This window comes from Marmota marmota, unplaced genomic scaffold, assembly GCF_001458135.2.
Source record: "Marmota marmota marmota unplaced genomic scaffold, marMar, whole genome shotgun sequence".
Lineage (NCBI taxonomy): Eukaryota > Metazoa > Chordata > Mammalia > Rodentia > Sciuridae > Marmota > Marmota marmota.
The window spans coordinates 10,439,598-10,460,478 of record NW_025999944.1 but is presented as its reverse complement, the minus strand read 5'-3'; the positions used below and the strand labels follow the sequence as shown (position 1 = coordinate 10,460,478).

Here is a 20,881-nt window from a genome sequence, read left to right as displayed (position 1 = left end):
TGCAACTGGTGACTCCAAGCAGGAGGACGGACTTTTAGATAGGATATTCTGAAATAATAAACAATTTTTAGGAAATTTCCAAAAACTAAAACCAAAGGATAATCTTCTCTTGATTTGCATGGTAGTTCAAGAAAACTCCCTGATATTTAAAATCATGCAAAAAAAAATCTGTTTATATAGATATCCTAAGTATTTTTCCCAAACCACATAAATGTTCAACGACACAAAAACAATGCAGCCTGTGGAATTTTTCCTTGCACAATCCTGTCCCACAAGGTGTCCAGCTTGTCTGGCCCCTACAAATTTAAGACTGACCGACAAGGACAGATCCAGTTATGTGGGCCCAGAAACCTACACAATCTGGGGGAAGAGGAAGCACTTTAAAAGAAAATACTGATGGGTCCCCCCAAGAGCCTTTGGAGTTCCATGGCTTGGCCTCATGGTTAACTAACCTCCAGTTGTAGCTTGAGGTTGCAAAATGCAACGGGAATTACGATTAGAAAACAAGAGCACGAGTATAAAGTCATATGCTGGGACTTCAAACAGCTCAGGTTGCTGTTCCGAAGTTGACCTGGTCTCACTCTCACAAAAAGGCCCAATCTTGCTTTTCAGTTTTTGTCTATGTCTTTGTAGGTCGGGGTTAACTTTCCCCTTTGATTTTGGACGGCAAAGGCAATGTACTGGCATCTTTCCCTCCTACATTGCTGGGTCTGGCTAATGTTTTATTAAAAAATGGAGATTTTAAAAATTGGGGAGATTCATGTGAAATCCAGATGTCAAGCTCCCGTTAAAGAGTGTGACATGATGGGACACTGAGGGTGTGTCATCAGTGCAGGGAGGAGAGCAGTGGTGCTTCTAGAGCGCAGGTGCCCTGTCACTGTCTCTGGGTGGTCGTGTGCCCTGCCTCTGTGCCCGGTCATGTTTTCCTCCTAAGCCCGCGGGCCTTTGGCCTTATGGCCTCTGCATTGCATTGTTATCCAGGAACACTGCAGAGGACGCCGCTGAACACACACCCTGTACAACATTCGGACACCTGGCAACAAAAATTTTGTCAGAGGTGTGGTGACACCTCAAAGACTCAAATTTACTCTAAAAGACAGTGCCTAAAGAACTCTATGTCAGTAGAAGACTAAGCCCTTCAATAGAAAACCTGCAAACAGGAAAAATCTTAAAATGAATCCAAATGACTAACGAATGCATGAAACAAAGCTGGGCTGCAATTGCATCTGGCACAGCAAGTCTCTAGACACAAAATTTCTCCGTTCTCATTGATGCGTAATATTCCATTGCTGCTCCAAACTGAACCGGTCCCACTCTCAAAAAACAGGTTCAGATCCTGCTCTTCAGTGTTTGTTTCCTTGCTTGCTTGTTTTCTCTTTTGAGACAGGATCTCGTTAGGTTGCCCAGGCTGACCTCAAACTCCTGGGCTCAAGTGATCCTCCTGCCTTAGCCTCCTGAATAGCTGAATGGCAGGCACATGCCGCTGTTCCCAGCATCTTGGCTTTTCAACATTTGTTTAAAAAAAAACAACAAAAAAAAACAGGCTAGAGATATAGCAAAATGGTAAAGAAGGTCCTGGGTCTGATCACCAGCAACACAAAAGTAAAATAAAATAAATACATACAGGGTGTGGATGTAGCTCAGTGGCAAAGCATCTGCCTAGCATTTGCAAAGCCCTGAGTTCGACCCACAGTTCTCAGGAAAAAAAAAAAAAGGTCAAAAAAAATTAAAATAAACTGTTGAGAGCCACAGCCAAAGGGGCCCCAGCAAACTTCCAGCTGCCAGCAAACTTCCAGCTGCCGGCTGATGATTGGCTCACAGCGGCCCCAGCAACATCTAGCTGATTGGCTCCTCGGCCCCAGCAACATCTAGCTGATTGGCTCCTCTGCGGTGATGCTCATTGGACTGTTTCCCTGCCCTTTCAGACCACGGAGCTGCTCATTGGGGGACTTTTTTTGGCTCCGCCCACGTGACCCAGCCAATCAGCCTCAAGAGCAGGAGGATTGTGGGAGGTGGAGAGAGGCTTGTGTGGGAGAGAGAGGCTTGTGGAAAGCCGGTGGTGGCAGTTGAGGCTCTGAGGATTTTTCCTGAGAGGCTGTTTTGTTTGGCGTGTGTGGTTCTAAAAATAAAGTTAGTTTCTTTTGACAAGTGGCTCCTGATTGTGCCCAGCCAGACTGCGGCAATAAACAAATAAATACAACAATGAATACCAGTCTAGGGGAAAAAATGAATTTCCTGGGCAAAATAAAAATAGTGTCCTAGGTAGACAGTAGAAACAAGCTTTCAACAGGTCCTTCACACCAATTCCTGCATCGCTCCCTTGTTAGGTCTACGTATGAAACACTGAGCAGCTTCCAGGAGGCCACTGGGGCTCCTGGCACGACTCATCCTGCAGACACGTGGGCCCATGTGGAATAAGCTGAAACACTAACTTATTATACCAAAAACCTCAGCCAGACAAAATGTTGACGATCCCTCCCTGGCCCACTTTCCCAAGCCAAGACCACTAAACACCACTTCCCATCAAGCTGGGCCTGTGGTCCGCTGGAGAAGCCCTGGCCAATAAGGGCCACGCATAGTGGGCAAGACTGACAGCTCACTGCATAGCACACACTAAAGCCATTTGTCTGCTTTCCATAACAGGTGGGAAGGAGGCCGGGAGTGGAAAGAGGGGAGCAAAATAAATGAGGTGTGCCAAAGATGACAGATCTGCGGCAGGACTAGCATAAAACATGAGCCACTAATAACCGTGGGGGGGGACAAAAACAATAGTAGACAAGGACCGTAGAATTGTTAGACTCGCCTTCTGTCCCTTTGTGTGTTTGTGGTTTCCCACGCCAAGGCAGGTTTTTCCTGAAGCAATGACCCTAAGAGGTTTCCTGGATCCTGAAGCAAATGTGAAGTTAGACTCGGGCCAGGAGAAGGGTTAAGCTTGAAGGCAGCCCTTTTGGCACCCTGGTCTCCAGGAGTTCTGTATGGCAGAATGGTGTCCGCCCAAATCAATAGGTCTCCATGTTTCCTTGGCACATTCTGTCATCAGGAATTACCCAGATTTTTCCTCACACCACAAGCAAAAAATAATTCCAAGTGGATCATTAATATAAGACGTGGAACTTATAAAACTTGGAAGAAATAAGGGGGTGATTCCTCTTGACCTCGAGTTACACAATGTTTTCTTTGATATGGCAACAAAGTCAAGTTATGAGCTGACGTCATGAACACTTTTTATGCTTACAAATGACACTAGCAAGAATGTAAAAAGACAACCCATGTCATAGGAGAAAATAATCTGCAAATCATGGATGTCACGAGGGACCTGCACACACATTACAGAAAGACCTCTTACCACTCAACCATCAAAAGACAAATGGATTAAAAAACTAGCAAAGGATCTGAATGGCCATCTCTCCAAAGGTAGTACACAGTAAGCCCACGAGCACATAAAAGATGCTCAACATCATCTGTCATGAAGGAAACGCAAAACAAACTCACCACAAGACATCACTGTCTATCCACTAGGATGATCATAATCAAAACGAAGACCATAACAAAACAAGTATTGGTGAGAATGTGGAGAAACTGGAACCCTCATACACTGCTGGCAGGAATGTAAAGGCGTGCAGCTGCAGAAAACAGTTTAGAAATTCCTCAAAAGGTTTACCAGAGAATCAGCGCGTGACTCAACAATTCCAGTCTAGTATACACCCAAGAGAATGAAAACACCTGTCCCCAGGAAGACTGGGACACAAGTGTTCACTACGGCATTATTCACAAAAGTCCAGTTTGGGCAATTCAAATGTCCATCCAATGATGAAGGGATAAATAAATGTGGCCTATCCATATAATTATTATTCCACATAATATATACAATTATTTTTCCATATAATATTATTTCACAATATTATAACACCAAAAAAAAAGGTATGGTATGCTACATACCATAGAGGAAAATGTTATCCTAGTTAAACAAAACACCATTCCATTTTGACGAAGTGTTTAGACTAAGTAAATTAAGAGACTAAATGGAACTCAGTGGTTGTGTAGAATGACTGCTAGTGGGGAATCTTTCCTTTTCAGGGTGAGGGAAATGTCCTACAAGGTGAGTATGGTGAACGTACTAAAACCCATGAATTTTTTACTTTAAATGGCTAATTTGGGAGTTCATAACCCACTTGAATCAAAGTGTGAAATATGATATATCAAGAACTATGTAATGTTTTGAACAACCAACAATAAAAATTTTTAAAAAGGCTAATTTGTATGGTCTATAAATTATATCTCAATAAAATAAACTAATAATTTTTGTTTAAAAAATTATTCCAGATCACTATTGCAGACAGGAACACAAGATTCCCTCCCCTTCTTCTCTAAGCCCTAGTAAAAACGCAACGCGTATCAAAGAACATCAATTCCTAACTATGTGAAAAAAAGAGGAGTACAACCACAGGCAAGATAAAGGAGAAACTGCAATCCAGAACAAACCCAGAAGTCAAAGAGTCGACAGGTACCTCTGCCTGGAACGGGCGCAGAGCAAGTATCCCATCAACTAACCAAACTCGACCTAGAGATGAGCTTCCAGAGACGGCCTCTCCTTCCCGCCTTCCTACCCAGAGGCTGGAGTGCATGAGGCCCTGAGCATGGGTAAGGTATGTACCTGTCCCCTGCCCATGCCAGCCACATGCCCCCACCTCACAGATTCAGGCCAGCAGTCCTCTATTGAAAGGCAAGAACCCTGGAGGAGACACACACACTCCACACAGACAGAAAAGCTCAGCCATCTGCCTTTGGGAACTCAGATCTTCACTCTTGTACATGAATGAAAAATAAGCTCCAATAGACATTTGAAGAAAAAACAATGGCTTCTAAGAGAAATTCTAAGATTTAATAAAATAGAACTGACCCTGGAGGAGGCATAAATTCAGGAAGTAGAACACAATCTTAGAAAAAAAAGTTCTAATTAATTATTTGGAAGAATTAAGCAGTAATTAGATTATGTATGTGTGAAATAGACTACTGAAAAGAATATGGGAATGAGCACATGAAGTTATAAATACAAAACAGAAATTTTATTAGTAAGAATGGCTGATGCTATTTTAAAATAGGAGACAAAAGCCAGGCGTGGTGGTGCACGCCTGTCATCCCAGGGGCTGGGGAGGCTGAAGCAGGAGGATCTCAATTTTGATGACAGCCTTGGCAACTCAGCAATGCCCTAAGCAACTCAGCAAGACCCTGTCTCAAAATAAAATACATTAAGGGCTGGGGATGTGGCTTGGTGGTTCAGCACTCCTGGATTCAATCCTCAGTATTTAATTAAAAAAAAAAGAGAGAGAGAGAGAGAGAGAGAGAAATTAAGGGACACAGAGACATAAAAGAAGAATCCAATCCAAGAGAAGCAATATTCACCTACAGGGATTTCAGAAGGAAAGACTGCAAGATGAACTGAGGAGAAGCTAAGGGAAGATACTACTATGCGGGATCCACAGTGCCAGGCAAGAACGAGACTCACACCTCCTGAAATGCAAGAGCCCTGGGGAAAGCCCCACAGCATTCAGAAAGCAAGAGCAGATCACCCAGGAAGGAACCAACATCAGAATCGCATCAGCACCAACACATGCAAATAAGAGAGCCAGACCTTCGAAGTTCTGAAGGAAGTGATCCGAGCCTGGCTTTAGCTCCAGGAAAATAAGCAAAGAAGCATAAAAACAAAAGATTCAGACACACAAAGCTTTAGGAATTTTACCAACCTTGTAACCTTCAGAGAAAATTACAAAAGGAGATATTCTAGCAAAAAAAGAAAAAAGAAAAAAAGGAATTCAAGAATGAGGAGTAGAATCCAAGAAGCAGAACATCGAATCAAGAGTGCAATATAGAATTTCAAGTCTAAGGAGAAGAGCGGTACAAAAGCCTAGAGAACTTTTGGTTCAAATTAAGACCAAATGTTAGACGATTCTGATGAGAAGCGCATCTTTAAGAAGAAAATGAAGCTGGGCCCAGCGGTGCACACCGGTAATCCCAGCAGCTCAGGAGGTTGAGGCAGGAGGATCACAAGTTCATAAGCAACTTACTGAGACCCTTTTTCTAAATAAAATATAAAAAGGGCTAGGGATGTGCCTCAATGGCGAATCACACCTGGGTTCAATCCCGGGTACCAAAAGAAAAAGGAGGAAGAAGAGGAGGAGGATGAGAAAATGAATCCCTGCAACAAATAACATCATAAAGGCATAACAACAATGAATTAATGAATCCTAACAAGATACTGCCCCTCCCCTTACCCCTGTACTTCTCTGCTCTGAGGAGCTGTGTCACCTTTGGGCAGTGGAGGTTGTGGACACGGGATCCACGTCTCTTTCACTTCACCTGCGCACACTACTTCGACTCCGTGCTTTGTACACGGTGCCGTCTTGTAATGTGGAGAGTGACTCTGCAGGAAGGACTGTGTATGGTCACAGAGCACAATCATAAATGCCACAAGCCTCGCAAAGCAAAGGCAAGGCGGCCAGAGGCTTTGCCTGGGAAAGAAAGCTGGAGGCCAGGGCAGAGCCCCTGTGGCCTCATTCCCCGTGAGAGTCACGAGATGACTGCTTAGAAGCGGCCTAAAACTAGTTTCAAATATTAATATTTGAAATCATAAATTTAACCAAGTTAAAAAACCAACAAAAATACAACTGTTGGGACAGGAGCGTAGACAGAGCACATGAGCTAGATCCCTCCTTTTTTGTTTTTTGGTTTTTTTTTAGAGAACTGATAAGTTTATTATGAATGAGACAATTACCAGAAAAACCTTAAAAAACAAACCAAAAAAAAAAAACAAAGAGTGAAAGAAAAGCAAGAGTGGAAACTCACTGCCACTAGGAGGCAGACCTGGGGGTGCAAAGTGGTACAGAGCAGCAGAGAAAAAGGCTGAGAGAGTCCACGGGATAAGTGACCGCCAAGAGAAGAGCCAGGTTGTAAGAAGAGGACTGTGGTCTTTCTCTTTGCCGTGTATACTTTGGCAAAGGTTGTATTTATTTGAAGTATACACATGAATTATTCTGGTAATAATAACTTTAAAGTTTATATTATTTTTATTTTTAAATAAGTTATTATTTGAAAATTAAAAATAAAGGCCTACAAGTGAGGGAGTCAAGGCAACTCAACCCCCTTCCCCTATTCAATCTGGTAACAGGTTTTGTTGAAGATGATTAATCACTCGGTGCTGAAGAGGCTGTGGAGAACAAGCATCCACACGTGGGAGAGAAGAATGCAAACTCGAACAATCTTTCTGTTCAGCAATCGGATAGATGGGAATTTCCATTTTGTTAAAATATAAAAATAAAAGCTGTCCCTAAGAGCCAGAATAATGCCTGGCAAGAGTAAGCACCTGACTATTTAGTGAACAGCAAAGAAATCTGTGTGTGCACTTTTAGTTGTGGAATATACAAATAGCAAAGAGCTCAGAAGTCAAGGACCAACATGGGAACGCGCTGCTTGGACTTACGGGTGCTCTTCTTGCCCCTTGTTTTCACTCCTCTACAGAGAACACTGGATGAGGGGTGGGGGACTTATCAATAATAGTTCATCAGTCCCTGCTTTAAATACCGGCTATAAATCCAATAGCATTGTACTTAACTCATCCAATGACCTTTTTTTTATTTCATTGTCAGTATTTTTTATTATCCATCCGTCTTACTGGCTCTAAAATATGCATGTCCCTCCTCTTCACACTCTCCTGTTTTATTGCAATGGTTTCTTCTCCAGCTTTTTATCTTTTAAGCAAAACTATTTGATTGTTTCAGATTGTTGTGTTATCTCTAGTCCTTGGGGCCTTGATTTCCCCCTGTGTGGTGTACGTTGATACCCCCACTTTCCCAGGGAAGCTCTTCTTTTGTGCACCTGAGAATATCATGAGCTCTTCATTTTAGGGAACTTATTTATTAACATGGATTCTTACGCGTCCCAAGTTGTGTGGGTATCCCCAGGGAATTTTACGCTTACGTTAACAGTAACTTCTGAGGCTTCGCTGACCCAAGATCAGTTTTATGTCCATTTTTGGACATGGCACGAAGAGCACACCTGGAGCCCTACCCCATGGTGCTGCAGGTTTGGTTTGGGGTTTCAATCCATAGTTCTAAAAAGCCAGTGGATCAAGCCCCAGAGTCCTGCCCTGCCAGCCTCCAAGCAGAAACCTGGCTCTTCTAGCCCCCTTCTCATGGATGCCCCCAGTTTTGCACACACTTAATTCCCACTTCTGTTCTGGGAGTCAGGAGGCCATCGGGACTATTCCAGTTTGGGTAAAAACCCTTCCCCTGGCCCAGCAAGGGGTCTGCTCCCACTTCACACCTAGCCCCTTCTCTGCCTAGCAAGGGGCTTCCTTTCCTTTGCTGCAAGCTCACCTACCTACCGAGGGTTTGCTGTTTTCCCCTGTTCATCAGTTCAATCTGCCACATTGCATGACATCTCTGAAGACATCTAGCACTCACACTGAACAGGGGATGCGATAGGAATCACCTTATCAAAACCTTTCAACACTCAGACCATGAACTGAAATCTCTAACCCTGAAAAAATTAGAAATCTGGGCAATTATCAGAAACAATACATATCTAAATCAGAAAGGATAAAGAGGTAGACCAAAAATTTAAAAAAACAACATGTAACAAGACTCAGAAAATACTAGAAACAGAGCTTGATCGTTCTATCAATGACGGAAAACTACTTTTCTAAAATTCCATTACTTGTGAATATACTGGCAGAATATCACATTTAAAATTATATAAATGACTTCAAAGAACTTATAAAACATTGGCCGTGGACTGACACAGTCTTAAGAATGCAGAACTGCACCTTTCCATCCCCCTCTCTTATTCATTCCACTTTGGATTTAAATTTCCATTCATGCCTTTGGTATGACATTAACATCATAATCTTCATTCAAGAAGATTAACAATGATAAAATGACAACAAATGTTAAAATGATGACAAATGATAAAATGATTAACAATGACGAGCTCAACACGTGATTCCCAGCCAAAGACTCTGTGCAGGTTCTTTCTCTCCTGTCAGAGACTTTGTTTTTGTTGTTCCCAAGGTCAGAGCTCAAAGGTCTTCTCCTTTAAAAGAGAAGCCCAGTGCACACTGTGTATTAAACCAAGGACTCAGGGCTAAAGAAGAGAGTGTGAGTTTTGAAATGCACCATGCAAAATCTGCCACTTGTGCAAGTCATGTTCTCATTTCAGTCAACTACTTTCTTAAAAAGCATAAACACAAGATCCCTAATCTGCTTGATTTTCCAAACAGTGAAAGAGCAGGCCATGAACATCGGTGTGCAAGTCTGCACAGGCATGATTCATTTCCCTTGAGCAAACAAACATCAAGGAACAGATAGCCAGGTAGTGCAAAGGACAACCAAAAGACACCTGTTGAACTTCTTAGGTGGTTTTCAAAATACTGAGCCACATACATCTCACCACTAGAGGACCAAGGGTTCCAGTGGCTACAAGTTCTTACCAACAACCCTATTGGGGTCTTTTTAATTCTAGCCATTCTAGGAATGTGCTGTGATGTGTCACTGTGATCTTAATTCCATCCCCCTAAGGATGAAATATGCTGAGCATCCATTCACATGTTTTCCTGCCATTTAGATATCTTCGCTGGAGAAGCGTCTGTTCAAATCTTTTGCCTCCTTCCTGTTTTCATTGGGCTCTCCACCTTCTTATAGTTGAGATGAAACAGTTCTCTGTATACTCTAGATGCAAGCCACTTGTCAGACTTCCATCACAAAATGTCAACAAACAGTTCAGAAACCCTGACCTGAACAACTCTGCCGAAAACAACATTATGCTTCCAGGAGTCTCGTACATAACAATTCACTCTATATTTTAAGGCCAGTTCTTAACACTGACATGAAGTATTTTTCAAATCACATTCTCCAGAATCCATTTATATCTAAGCCCAATGAGCACCTTGGCTACTCATTCATACTCATGGCCATAAATCATCAGAGGCAAGATCTGTTCATACAGCACCATTCAGAGTAAATTCCCTCCAAAACAAAATAGCATTTTTTAAAAGCTTAGCACTTGTGCTATCTTGAAAACTAGCCAGAGGCATCCAATCTTTATAGAACCTTAAAATATGACACTTTTCCTATGACTTCCCTGCTGGTTTTATCTTGCAATGATGGATCCTATCAGTCCAGGTGAAGGTGGGAGATGGATGACAATATGAAAACAGTTCTTCCTTCTTCTTTGAGTATCTACGTATCCAACCCACAGAAGAGCCCTACAGGTCTCCCTCAGAACCCATTTATTCTCATTTTATATTCCCACAACACAACCGTCTACAGCAAGTTTCTTTGGGGGTGGTGGGGAGGCTATGATTCCTAAACCCTGCCAGTCTGAGTCTGTCTTTCCACAGGGGTCTGCAGGATAAAACACCAAACACCAATTCAGAAGCAAGAAACCAAGATGATGGGCCCACATCTGCCAAAAGAGTTTGGGGGAGAGGGGGCAAGTTATTCCATTCTCTTGAGTCCTCAGTTTCCTCATCCATACACTGCAGAGGTGATTTCTAGTATTTCTTCCAACACAAATATTTTCCTAGCCTGATTACAAAAACTGGCTTCCTGACACCTAAAACTGATTTGAGTCCCATGTCCCTATGAAGAGGTCACTGCCATGACCCCTATTTTACAGGGAGGCAATTAAGTAACTTGTCCTTAGGTATCTAACGAAGGCCAGGACCCATGCTCTGCCACTGCCACAGACACTTGGCCTTCAATAAACTGAGAGGAACAGCACATACTTTGCAGCAGCCCAATTAGTAGTGAAGGGTCCTTTCTGATGGTCTATGAGCTCCCAAAACACACACAAACTCTAAAAGGCAAATTTGGGGTCCTTTATGAAGTTTTAAAATCTCCAAACAACTCTGTAACCCCGGAGGGCACCATCTTAACTCACTCCATCCAATACCCTCATTCTATGGATTGCCTCATGGATAAGAGGACTGCTTTGGAATCTGGGTCTCCCAGAGGCTATCGGAGACCTTTTAAAGCATCTAAACTATGCACCTTGAGGCAGGTTCTTTAATAATCTCTGGAGTTCATTTTCTCCTCCTACTTATCTCAAAAAGTTTAGAAATCAATACGGTAGGCATGTAGGAGATTGTGTCTCCTGCTAGCAGTTAATGACATGAGGGTGACTCCGTGTCTCAGCACCTCTGAGGCCCTTTCACTCTCTCACACACTTCCAGGGGTCACCTGTCCTCCCTACAAGCTGATGAGACTTTTACTCTTCTTCAAAGGCTTCCTCAACATTTCTTCTGGATTTTGACAGAGAGAGACCACCAACTTTGGCCATGCTAGTCTAAGAAGTCTATACAGAATGTACCTCCTGCTAAAATGTAGTCCACGTGACTGATGTAGGAAAGCAACACCAATCACCCCAGCACAGCAACCCAGAGAGGAACAACAGGATGAGCAGGGCTTAGGGGCAGGGGCCAGATACTGTCACCCAAACCATAATGAATGTCAGTCTGGTTAGCCCTGGATCAGTCACCTGCCTCTAGCGACTTCCTGCCTTCTCACTGGAGTCACAATTACCAGCTACTTCTCTCGCCCTTGCAAAGCTCCCAAGGCTGGGACAGCTCCCAGAACGTGACAAGAACTGAAACTGGAGAAGTAGGGCCACCCGCTTCCTTCACCGTACTGATGAATGGATCATGAGAATGCAGAGCTTTGTTGCCAGCCAAGTGACTCTTACCAGTGATCATGGGGTTCTCCCAGACCTCAGACAATACCCCCTGCCCTTGGTCACTGAAGCCCCGACTAAGCAACAGCTTGCAAAGCATCCTGAACTGTTTTCCCTAGAACCTGCCACCCACATCTCATGTTCAATCCCTGCTCAGAGGCAAAGTCTAAGCACTGTCTCTCTACATCAGCAGCAGTTTCGTTGGTGTCCCTGGGGATCATTAACCAACTAACCTCTCCCTAACCTAACCACACCATTCCTAGGCTATCAGGCTGCCTGCTGGACAGCATTCAACAGTGACCATCAGGATTTCCATTTCTTCAAAAGATGGGGCAGTTTAAGGCACTGTCAAGAAAGAGCATTAAAGTTAACATCCAAAACAATCAACAGCCTGGTGACAGCTTCTAGTGCTCATTTAATCTATTTCCCCCCCCAAAAAAAAAAAAAATCTGTTGGAAGAAGTATGTATAGCACTCAAATTCCAACAGGAACACTTTCCTGTTTCCTCTACTACATACCTCTGTGGTCTTCTGAGTCTGGAAAGGGTTCAGATGACAGACAAATGCCCCATACAAAGGAACTTCAGGAACATATTTGAAAGAATTAAAAAGTGCATCATTTCTTGTAAGATATGAAGAGTTTTGTTCCAGAAGTCCATAGAAACTTGCATCTAGCTCCCATCCTATGGTAAGCAATAGCTTCTGCTGCCCCGTTCCAGTTTTCAGATCAAGTACTCTTGATTTGTCTACCTTAAACACTAGTTCAGACATTTCGCCACACCTACCTGGACAAAATGCACCCTGCTCTAGAAAGCCCGATGTGACATGACTCCTTTCTAATTGCAATATTTCTGAACTCATCTCTCACCAATAATGCCTGCAACCCACCATGCGAGAAGTCTTTCAGCTCCTCAACTAATTTATACTTCCTGTCACTACACCCTTGCTCCTGCCATTCCCTCAACATAAAATGCCATCCCCAAAGCTCTATTAATCTAAGTTCTAGGCATCCTTTAAGACTAGGTCACCCCACCTTCTCCATGAAGCCACCATCAGCCCAGCTAAAAGTGAGCATTCTTTCCCTCTGGTCATTTATCAACACACTGCTTCTTCCCAATCACAAAATAAGCAAATACCAGGCAAGAACCACACCCTGTACTTCTTTGTCCCCTCCTAGTGCCCCACACACGTGACTAGCATGTAACACGTACTCATTAAGTGTACCTGCTCTGTGAATGCATGAACACGTTAACACTTGCAGAACAACATCACACCAGAAACAACTACCATCACCCACGTTCACCAAAGCAAATAGGAAACAAATTTTAAAATGGCATTTTGATTTGCCTCAGTATTACATACTGAGTTGGTAATGTAGGAAAGACTACTCAAAACCTATGAGTAAGAAAGAATCAATCTCCCCAGGAATAAGACAGAGCACTATAGAGACATGATGTTGTCTCTACATAGCTAGATAAAAACTGTGTTTTATCACAGGCAAAAATCACAACATGGCACTCTAAGACTCTAAGACTATGCCAAAGAGTTTTAAACCTTCTTGGCGTGACTATAATCAGTATGCTCTGTCTAAGAAATAGTGGCTAGGTGTTTCAGTGCCCCAAACTGCAAGCCCAGAATAGTCAGGTATTTAGACCACATGATAAAGAACACAAATGGCTATGCCACATGACAAGCATTGTAGACGTATTATGGAAAACATTCCCCTCTCAATTGGGACACTATGATACAAGCTGAATGAGTTTTAAAAATAATTTTAGTTGTTTTATATTATATCTAAAGGATCCCAGCTATTGAAGTGTGATAAATATTCATTTTAAGCTAAAAGAAATTACTAAATGGTGATGTTATGTTGCCTTCTTAGCATCCCCAAATATTATGAGGTTACTATATGATCCCAAGTAATATCTAAGATGGAACTGTACAGCTATTATTTGGCTTTTTCAACTGAAACAGAAAGCACTGAAGGTCAGATTCCTTGTCCACCAAAAACAGAAATCCAGGTCAGATAATGACATGGCTAAGGAAAATCAGGGTTGTGTTTCTAAACATCAGCCTCAAAGTCAGGGACACCAACACCAACACTATCGTCATCATCATCATCACAAATAACAAAGGAAAGAAAGACTTTTACAGTACTTGTTATCTACCAAGCATGGCTCTGAGATCTTCACATATCAACTTAACAAATCTCCAGAAGAACTCTGAGTCATGTGTCACCAAAATCCAAGTTGCAGATGAGAAAACTGAAGTTGGATAATTTACACAAGGTCGCACGGCTTGCAAGTTACAAGGCCAGACTCAAGCTCAGGAAGTCAAGCTCAGAGCCCAGGCTCTTCCCCATGTGCATCAGCTCTTACCCATGTGCATCAGCACTTTCCCATCTACATCCCAAGGTACGCTCACATCCCTGTTCCCATCAGCCTTCCAAAGACACACCCAAATGCTCTGAAAATTTGATAAAGGTATTTGTAGGTCTGATGTTCCTCCTTTTAGGAAAACACCTTCAAAAATGCAATACCTGAACTGACTAAAAGTGTGAACTGTGGGGTCAGGCAGGCCTGAGTAAAGGCCTGGCTCCACTGCATGAGTGATTCTAATGGTAAGGTATTATTTCAGCCTCCTCATCTGGAAAATGCAGATAGTACCAATGTATAAGATGATTGTGAGGATCAAATGAGATACTACATGCAAAGTCCTCATCAAAGTCTGTGGCACATAACAAATAATCTAGTAAAACAGTTAGTACAGTTACTATCATTTGTAATAGTTCCACTTGTTCTAAATTTCCTTGTTTCTAACTGAAGGATATTGCTTTAAATTCTAAAATACCAGAATGTGATTACCAGACTACACCAGTATTGTTTTAACCAAGGATAGCCACAAAGTAAGACTTGCACTATCTGAAAATAATTGTAAAAATATTTCTTAATAATACTCAATGGTAGCTGAAAATTAGTATCAAAAAATATCTCGCATGTGTGAGACCCTGGGTTCGATCCAAAGCACCACATAAAAACAAATAAGTGAAATAAAGGTACTGTGTCCAATTACAACTAAAAAATAAATATTAAAAAAATATAGTGATAAACAATGATAACTATGGAAAGGGGCAACCTTATGAGAATTAGTTAATTCCTGAAATTTTAAATATCAGAAGCTGAGCAGTCTTCAAACAAAGAAAATGACTTGAAATTACCGAGAACAAGCTACAAGAATTATATCCAATATCTCTGAACTCTACACATTTGGAATATTGTTTTGATGAATAATTAGAGCAAACAGGTTTCACTGAGACAAGAAAGAAACACAAGTGGAGAAAACGCACTCAGATATCGGAAGCACTGTGTTCTTTTAACTGGGGGAGTAGGTTGGGAAATACTTACTAGTATCTGGAGTCTTCTCTTCAGATCTGCCAAATAAAAATTCGTATTTGGCCTTGGCAACACTCTGGGAATGTGCTGATGCACTGTTAACCCAAATGAACGTCTCTGCCTGCAAATTGAGAACAAAAAAAGATGACATTAAAAATGCATCAAAAAAGTACATCGTAAAACAAAGTCACAGAGCACGATTAAGCACACACACAGCCCACATTTGATAGAATCTATACCACACTCAAAAGACAAAAAAAAAAAATACAACAGGGAAAATCAGCATACAAAACTAGACCTCTGTGATTACAACTCTAGAAAAAAGACATACCTATGAACATAGGGGAATATGGAAAATGCAAAGAGTTTGTCTTGGTTGTGGGGCACATTTACAGTAGATGTTTTAAAAATCAAGTTTGTTTTTGAACGATTAGAAAACTATATTTTATTTTTAAATGTATCGTTTCCCACGTGATTATAATTACCCAGTTCATAACAAAAATATTTCTGAGTGGCTTCTATTAAAGACACTAACAAAAAAAGTAGTCTCTCCCCAGAAGAGATCACTTTTTTTAATAATCAGAAAGGCCACAGAGCCAAACCGTGCCCAAACTGAACTGCCAAGTATCCCATTACACTGTCCTGAATTTGAGCATCTGCCCAGTGTCCTTCATAATTCCTAAAAGCCCCTTATTTGAAAGAAAGACTATAGAGGTGACGGTGAAAGCAGTTCATATTAGGATTCTGAATTCCTAAGGCCTCCTTCCTGGCTGCTCTGGTCAAATGCCAACTATCAAGAGTGCCCCCTCTCTCTGATCTAGATAAGAGAGATAAGGAAGAAATTTAAAAGCACAAAGAAATCTGAACTACACCAGTCAGAGAACCATTCTGCCTTTTTATTCTGAACTCAAACATACCCAGGATCCAGACCTCACCCACACTCTCTCTACTTTCTGGTTATGAGACATCTTTCCTCATCAGTGACCAGCAAATTAATGGGGCTTTGCAGGGGGAGAGGCATGAAGGTTTCTATAAGCAACCAAGTAACTTCAGAGAAGAAAATCTTATATGACTTCTCTGATTTGAGCTGAGATGGCTAGGAACAGGGAAAAGTTCCACTTCATCATCGCATGGCAGGCAGGGTCATCATCAGAGAGCTAGCCTACACAATTTCAAGATAGCAATTTCTTAAAATAGCTCTACAATTACATAATGTCCATAATGTGCAAAATTTATCTTTCTGGAAAAGGTATGCATTCTTCTTAGCATTAGGAAGCTAACAAAAACAAGCTGATTATCTTTTTCCCCAACAGAGAGGAAAAGTGAATTTTTTGACGTTTGGGGAGCTTTGGACTGGTAAAAGAGGAACTTGGCCAAGGGGCTCCCACCCCAGGTAGGAGCTAAGACCTACAGAGTGGAGAACCAGAGGCTGGGAAGGACGGCAATGTCCCACAGCCTGAAGGTGGAGAAGGATGAGACTACTCAGAGGGGAAAAGGCCCAGGTAGCCACAGGAGAGCCAGACAGTGGGCAAGATGACAGGGAGAAGAGCAATGTGCAGAGAAGTAGGGACCAAACACACAGTGTGTCAGGCAAAGAGCAGAAGAGGAATTTTAATCAAAACCTGATGGAAAGTCACTAAAGGGCCTTAATAGGGTGATTCATTTACATTTTTAAAGATTATTCATTTACAGTTTTAAAAGACCTTATGGTGGTTACACAGAAAACGGATCGCAGTAAGTCTCAAGAAGCAGCGGAGACTCTAGTAAGGAGTCCAAATGAGATACCACAGACACTCAACACAGGGTGATGACACCAGAAACAGGCCAAAGAGGAGGAATTAAATATCTTGCATGCAAATCTATATAATTTTCTGATCAACTGGATTGAAGGAATGAATGAGGGAGTGGGAGAAATTGAAGATAATTATAATGGAAAATATTCACTCTCCATTTACACCCTGCAAGGCAGAGTTCTAATGCAACACACAGGGCTAGGGACGCAGCTCAGCTGGTAGGACACTGGCCTAGCATGTGCGAGCCCTGGGCTCAATGGCCGGCACCAAACACAAAAATCTTCCCAATGTAAAACACAGGATCTCTCATCGAATGCTCCAAAAGTCCATGGATCTCCAACCCAAATCCATGAAGTCTAAATCCAGAACCCATGATGCTGAGGATGACTCCTAGGAATGTGGCTTGAGACACTGGGTGTATGTACTGACAGAAGGGAGACCAGAGAAGGAACGTCATTGGCATCTTGGGTATGGGCTACCAGGTAACCTCCCAAGACCTCACTAAAACAACAGAAAGGAACATGTTGAAGAAGACATTCATTACAGTGGTGCTAGAGCAGAGGAAAGGAATGCCCTCTCAGAAGCAAAAGTTTTAAGCAATTCCAGGAAGACCATCTGTTGTCTTTTAGAGTCTCGATTTAAAGTGTGAGCACTGTTCTCTGAAGACAGCTTCTTCCTGAGTGAGTTCGTAACTTCAGGTCTACGGAGGGCCCATCAATAGATCTTACACTTTCACATTTGGATGAGGGAGGGGAAAAAAAAAATCACACCTTTATTCTCACTGCTGATGAAATTCAGCAATTCCTTTTTCAGATATAAACATCATCAACAACAGGGCTGGGGTTGTGGCTCAGAAGTAGAGCACTCCCCTAGCACTCATGAGGCCCTGGGTTCGATCCTCAGTACCACATAAAAATAAATAATTAAAATAAAGGTATTGTGTCCAACTACAACCAAAAAATTTATTAAAAAAAAAATCAACAACAAATACCAGTATCAGTAGCTATAACTTTATCTCCAACAAAAATCCATTGTTTGCACCGTTATGTGACAGTTATGGCAGATCTCTTGAGACGTCATTCATACTCATCCCTAGATTAAAATGTGAGCAGTAAACAGATTCACCAATAAATTTTGTTATCATTAAAGAAATTCATGTCACAAATTTAATATTTTGGTAGCCAACATAGAGTCAGCCCTTCTGCAGGTTCTGCATCCAGTTTCAACCATGGATCGAAAATACATAGAAAACTGGTTGTATCTGCACTGAAACTGTACAGAATTTTTCCTTGACTTTATGCTCTAAATACAGACTATAGTGACTATTTACATAGTATTTATATTGTATTAAGTATTATAATACTATACCATTTGACAGAAGGGGCCTGAGCATGCATGGATTTTGGTATTCTTGAACCAATCCCCCATGGATACTAAAGTAAGACTATACTCTCAGTTTCTTTTACAACTCTATGAATATTAGTATATGAATTTAAAAAGCATTACTTTGAAAAGAGATTCAGAGCTCTATCAAACTGTCAAAAGGAGCCATGGTACAATAAAGATGAGGAGACCTGCTCAAAAGCATGTTCCCAAACTGCAACTACGACCCATTCATGGCTTGTGTAATTAGTTTAGTGGATCACAACCAGATTTTAATATAAATGAGTTTATACATACATATATATTAATGAGCACACATTTAACAGAATAAAATTGAAAATACCAGAGTAGAGAGTACACAGCAAAATAAACATTGTCTTATAAAATTTCTAAATTGCATGCGCGTGTGTGTGTGAAAGAGAGTGAGAGTGAGTATGTGTGTATGAGTGTGTGTGTGTGTGTGTGTGTGTGTATTGAGTCATAATTTAAAGTACACCTCTCCTGAGGGTTATGGTCCAAACTAAAACACCTTGCTCTAGAGTGATTCTCAAACTTTACATGAATGAGCATCCCCCACAGCACTTATTAAAGTCCATGCTCCTGAGGTGCACCCCAAAGTTTCTGATTGAATAGATCCACAGTGGTCCTACTGAATTCTACTATATTCTTAGTACAATTGTCTAATAATTTTACAGGTGACATTGATGTTGCTGGTCCAGGAACCATATTATGTGAATCACAGCTCTAAACCAATGTTTCTCATACTTTATTGTTTATAAGAATCACTTGGAAATCTTGTTAAACTAGCGACTGAGTCACTCTGAGAGGGAGCCAGAGACTCCATAATCCCAAAAAGCTACACACAATCCAGGCCCAGTGAGTGGACACACCTGTAATCCTGGTGACTTGTGGGGTTGAGACAGAAGGATTACAAATTCAAGGCCAGCCTCAGCAACTTAGCAAGACACAGTCTCAAAATTTTAAAATAACCAGGGCTGGGGATGTAGCTCAGTGGTAAAGTACCCCTGGGTTCAATCCCCAGTACCCAAAAAATAAAATAAAAGACAAATGCTAATCCTCAGCTCACACCCTGCATACTAACTAGTTTTGCAGGTGCTAAAGTTGGAGAGTGAAGGAAGCAGGGTTTAAAGCACTCTTGCAGAAGAGAATCACTTTTTGAAGGGCTGATCTATCTAGGAGAAAAATACACTAAAGGTTTCCATGCTAACAAAGCACTCTGTATTTGGAAACCACAAGGAACCCTACATTGCCAACATTCAGGCCCAAATCAAAGCATGAATAATATTTGCCTGCCTCGCTAAACAAAATAAAATTCGTTCTGCTTACATGAGTTATTCTTACAGCGGTGAGCCCTGCTAATAGAGCTTGCTCTTCCCCTGCCAAGTCTTGTAAATCTTCACACATCTCTGCAATACTTTTTGCAGGTCTTTGAAAAATTATACTTGAAACAATCAACTTGATGAAAGTCCCACATAACTCGGCACTACATTTTCATATGTTCTTTGTGTTTGCCATTTTAAGAACATAAATCTCATAAGCATGGAATGGGCCTGGGTATGCAGCTTGGTGGTAGAGGGCCCACCTAGCAAGCACAAGGCCCTGAGTCCAACCCCAGCACAAAAAAAAGAGAAAAGAAAATTAAAAATGAACTGATCTGGACCCCAGACATGTGATCTGGATTTAAATCCTAGTTTTGATACTCTCACACAATCTCACACAAATGCTTCATCTTTGGACTTCGGATTCCCTGCTGATAAAAACTATTACAGGTTGAGCATCCTTAACTGAAAATCTGAAATTCGAAATGTTTGGGGCACTGGCACAATGCTACAAGTAGAAAATTTCACACCCAAACCTCATCTTCTGACAGGTCATAGTCAAAATGCAAGAGCATTTGTAAATTACCTTCAGCCCATGTATATAAAATGCAAATGAAACCTAAATGTTAATGTGGGGTCTACAAATTTTGAGGTCCTATCTATCTTCCTACCTATCTATCTGTGTGTGTGTATGAAAATATTCTAAGATCCAAAAATATTCAAATTCCAAAATATTTCTGGTCCCAAGCGTTACAAAGAAGAGATACTTGACCTATACTTAAATGTATCTCTAAGGTCCCCTCTAATTCTGAAACACAGAGATTTTCTTCACACTGAACTACCACCACAGATACTTCACAAGAAGCAAACATGCCCTTCTTCCCCCTTGTGACAAGACTATAAATACTGGCATGATCTCCAACACATACCCTGTACAGACAGACACAAGCCCACCGTTAAGTGGACGGGACAAATAAAATCTCACCCTTACCTATGACATCCCTTTTCAAAGTGATAAAGAATTTCACTTACACTATCCAACTCACATCATGTTCCTGATTATAATCACCAATTTTATACACAAGAGAAACACGACGGATGTAAAATGATTTTTTTCATTAGTTACAAAAAAAAAATGAAAAGAAAAATCAAGAGGACAAAGCAGAGTGTTACCTGCAAATTTCAGGAGTACAAATAAGTTCCACTTGATTTGAGAAAGGGAAGGATGGGGCCAGAGGCAGGAAGGGGGG

General features: G+C 41.5%; 1 protein-coding gene across 4 annotated transcripts in view; it reads right to left on the bottom strand.

The window, feature by feature from the left end:
- Psd3 (pleckstrin and Sec7 domain containing 3) overlaps positions 1–20,881 on the bottom strand; it is a 567,268-nt gene that overhangs the window by 314,791 nt on the left and 231,596 nt on the right. For all 4 annotated transcript variants that reach the window (XM_048801652.1, XM_048801653.1, XM_048801654.1 and 1 more), the window contains one exon: positions 15,128–15,236. In XM_048801652.1, the coding sequence (XP_048657609.1) occupies positions 15,128–15,236 (109 nt within the window). The remainder of the gene's footprint in view (positions 1–15,127; positions 15,237–20,881) is intronic.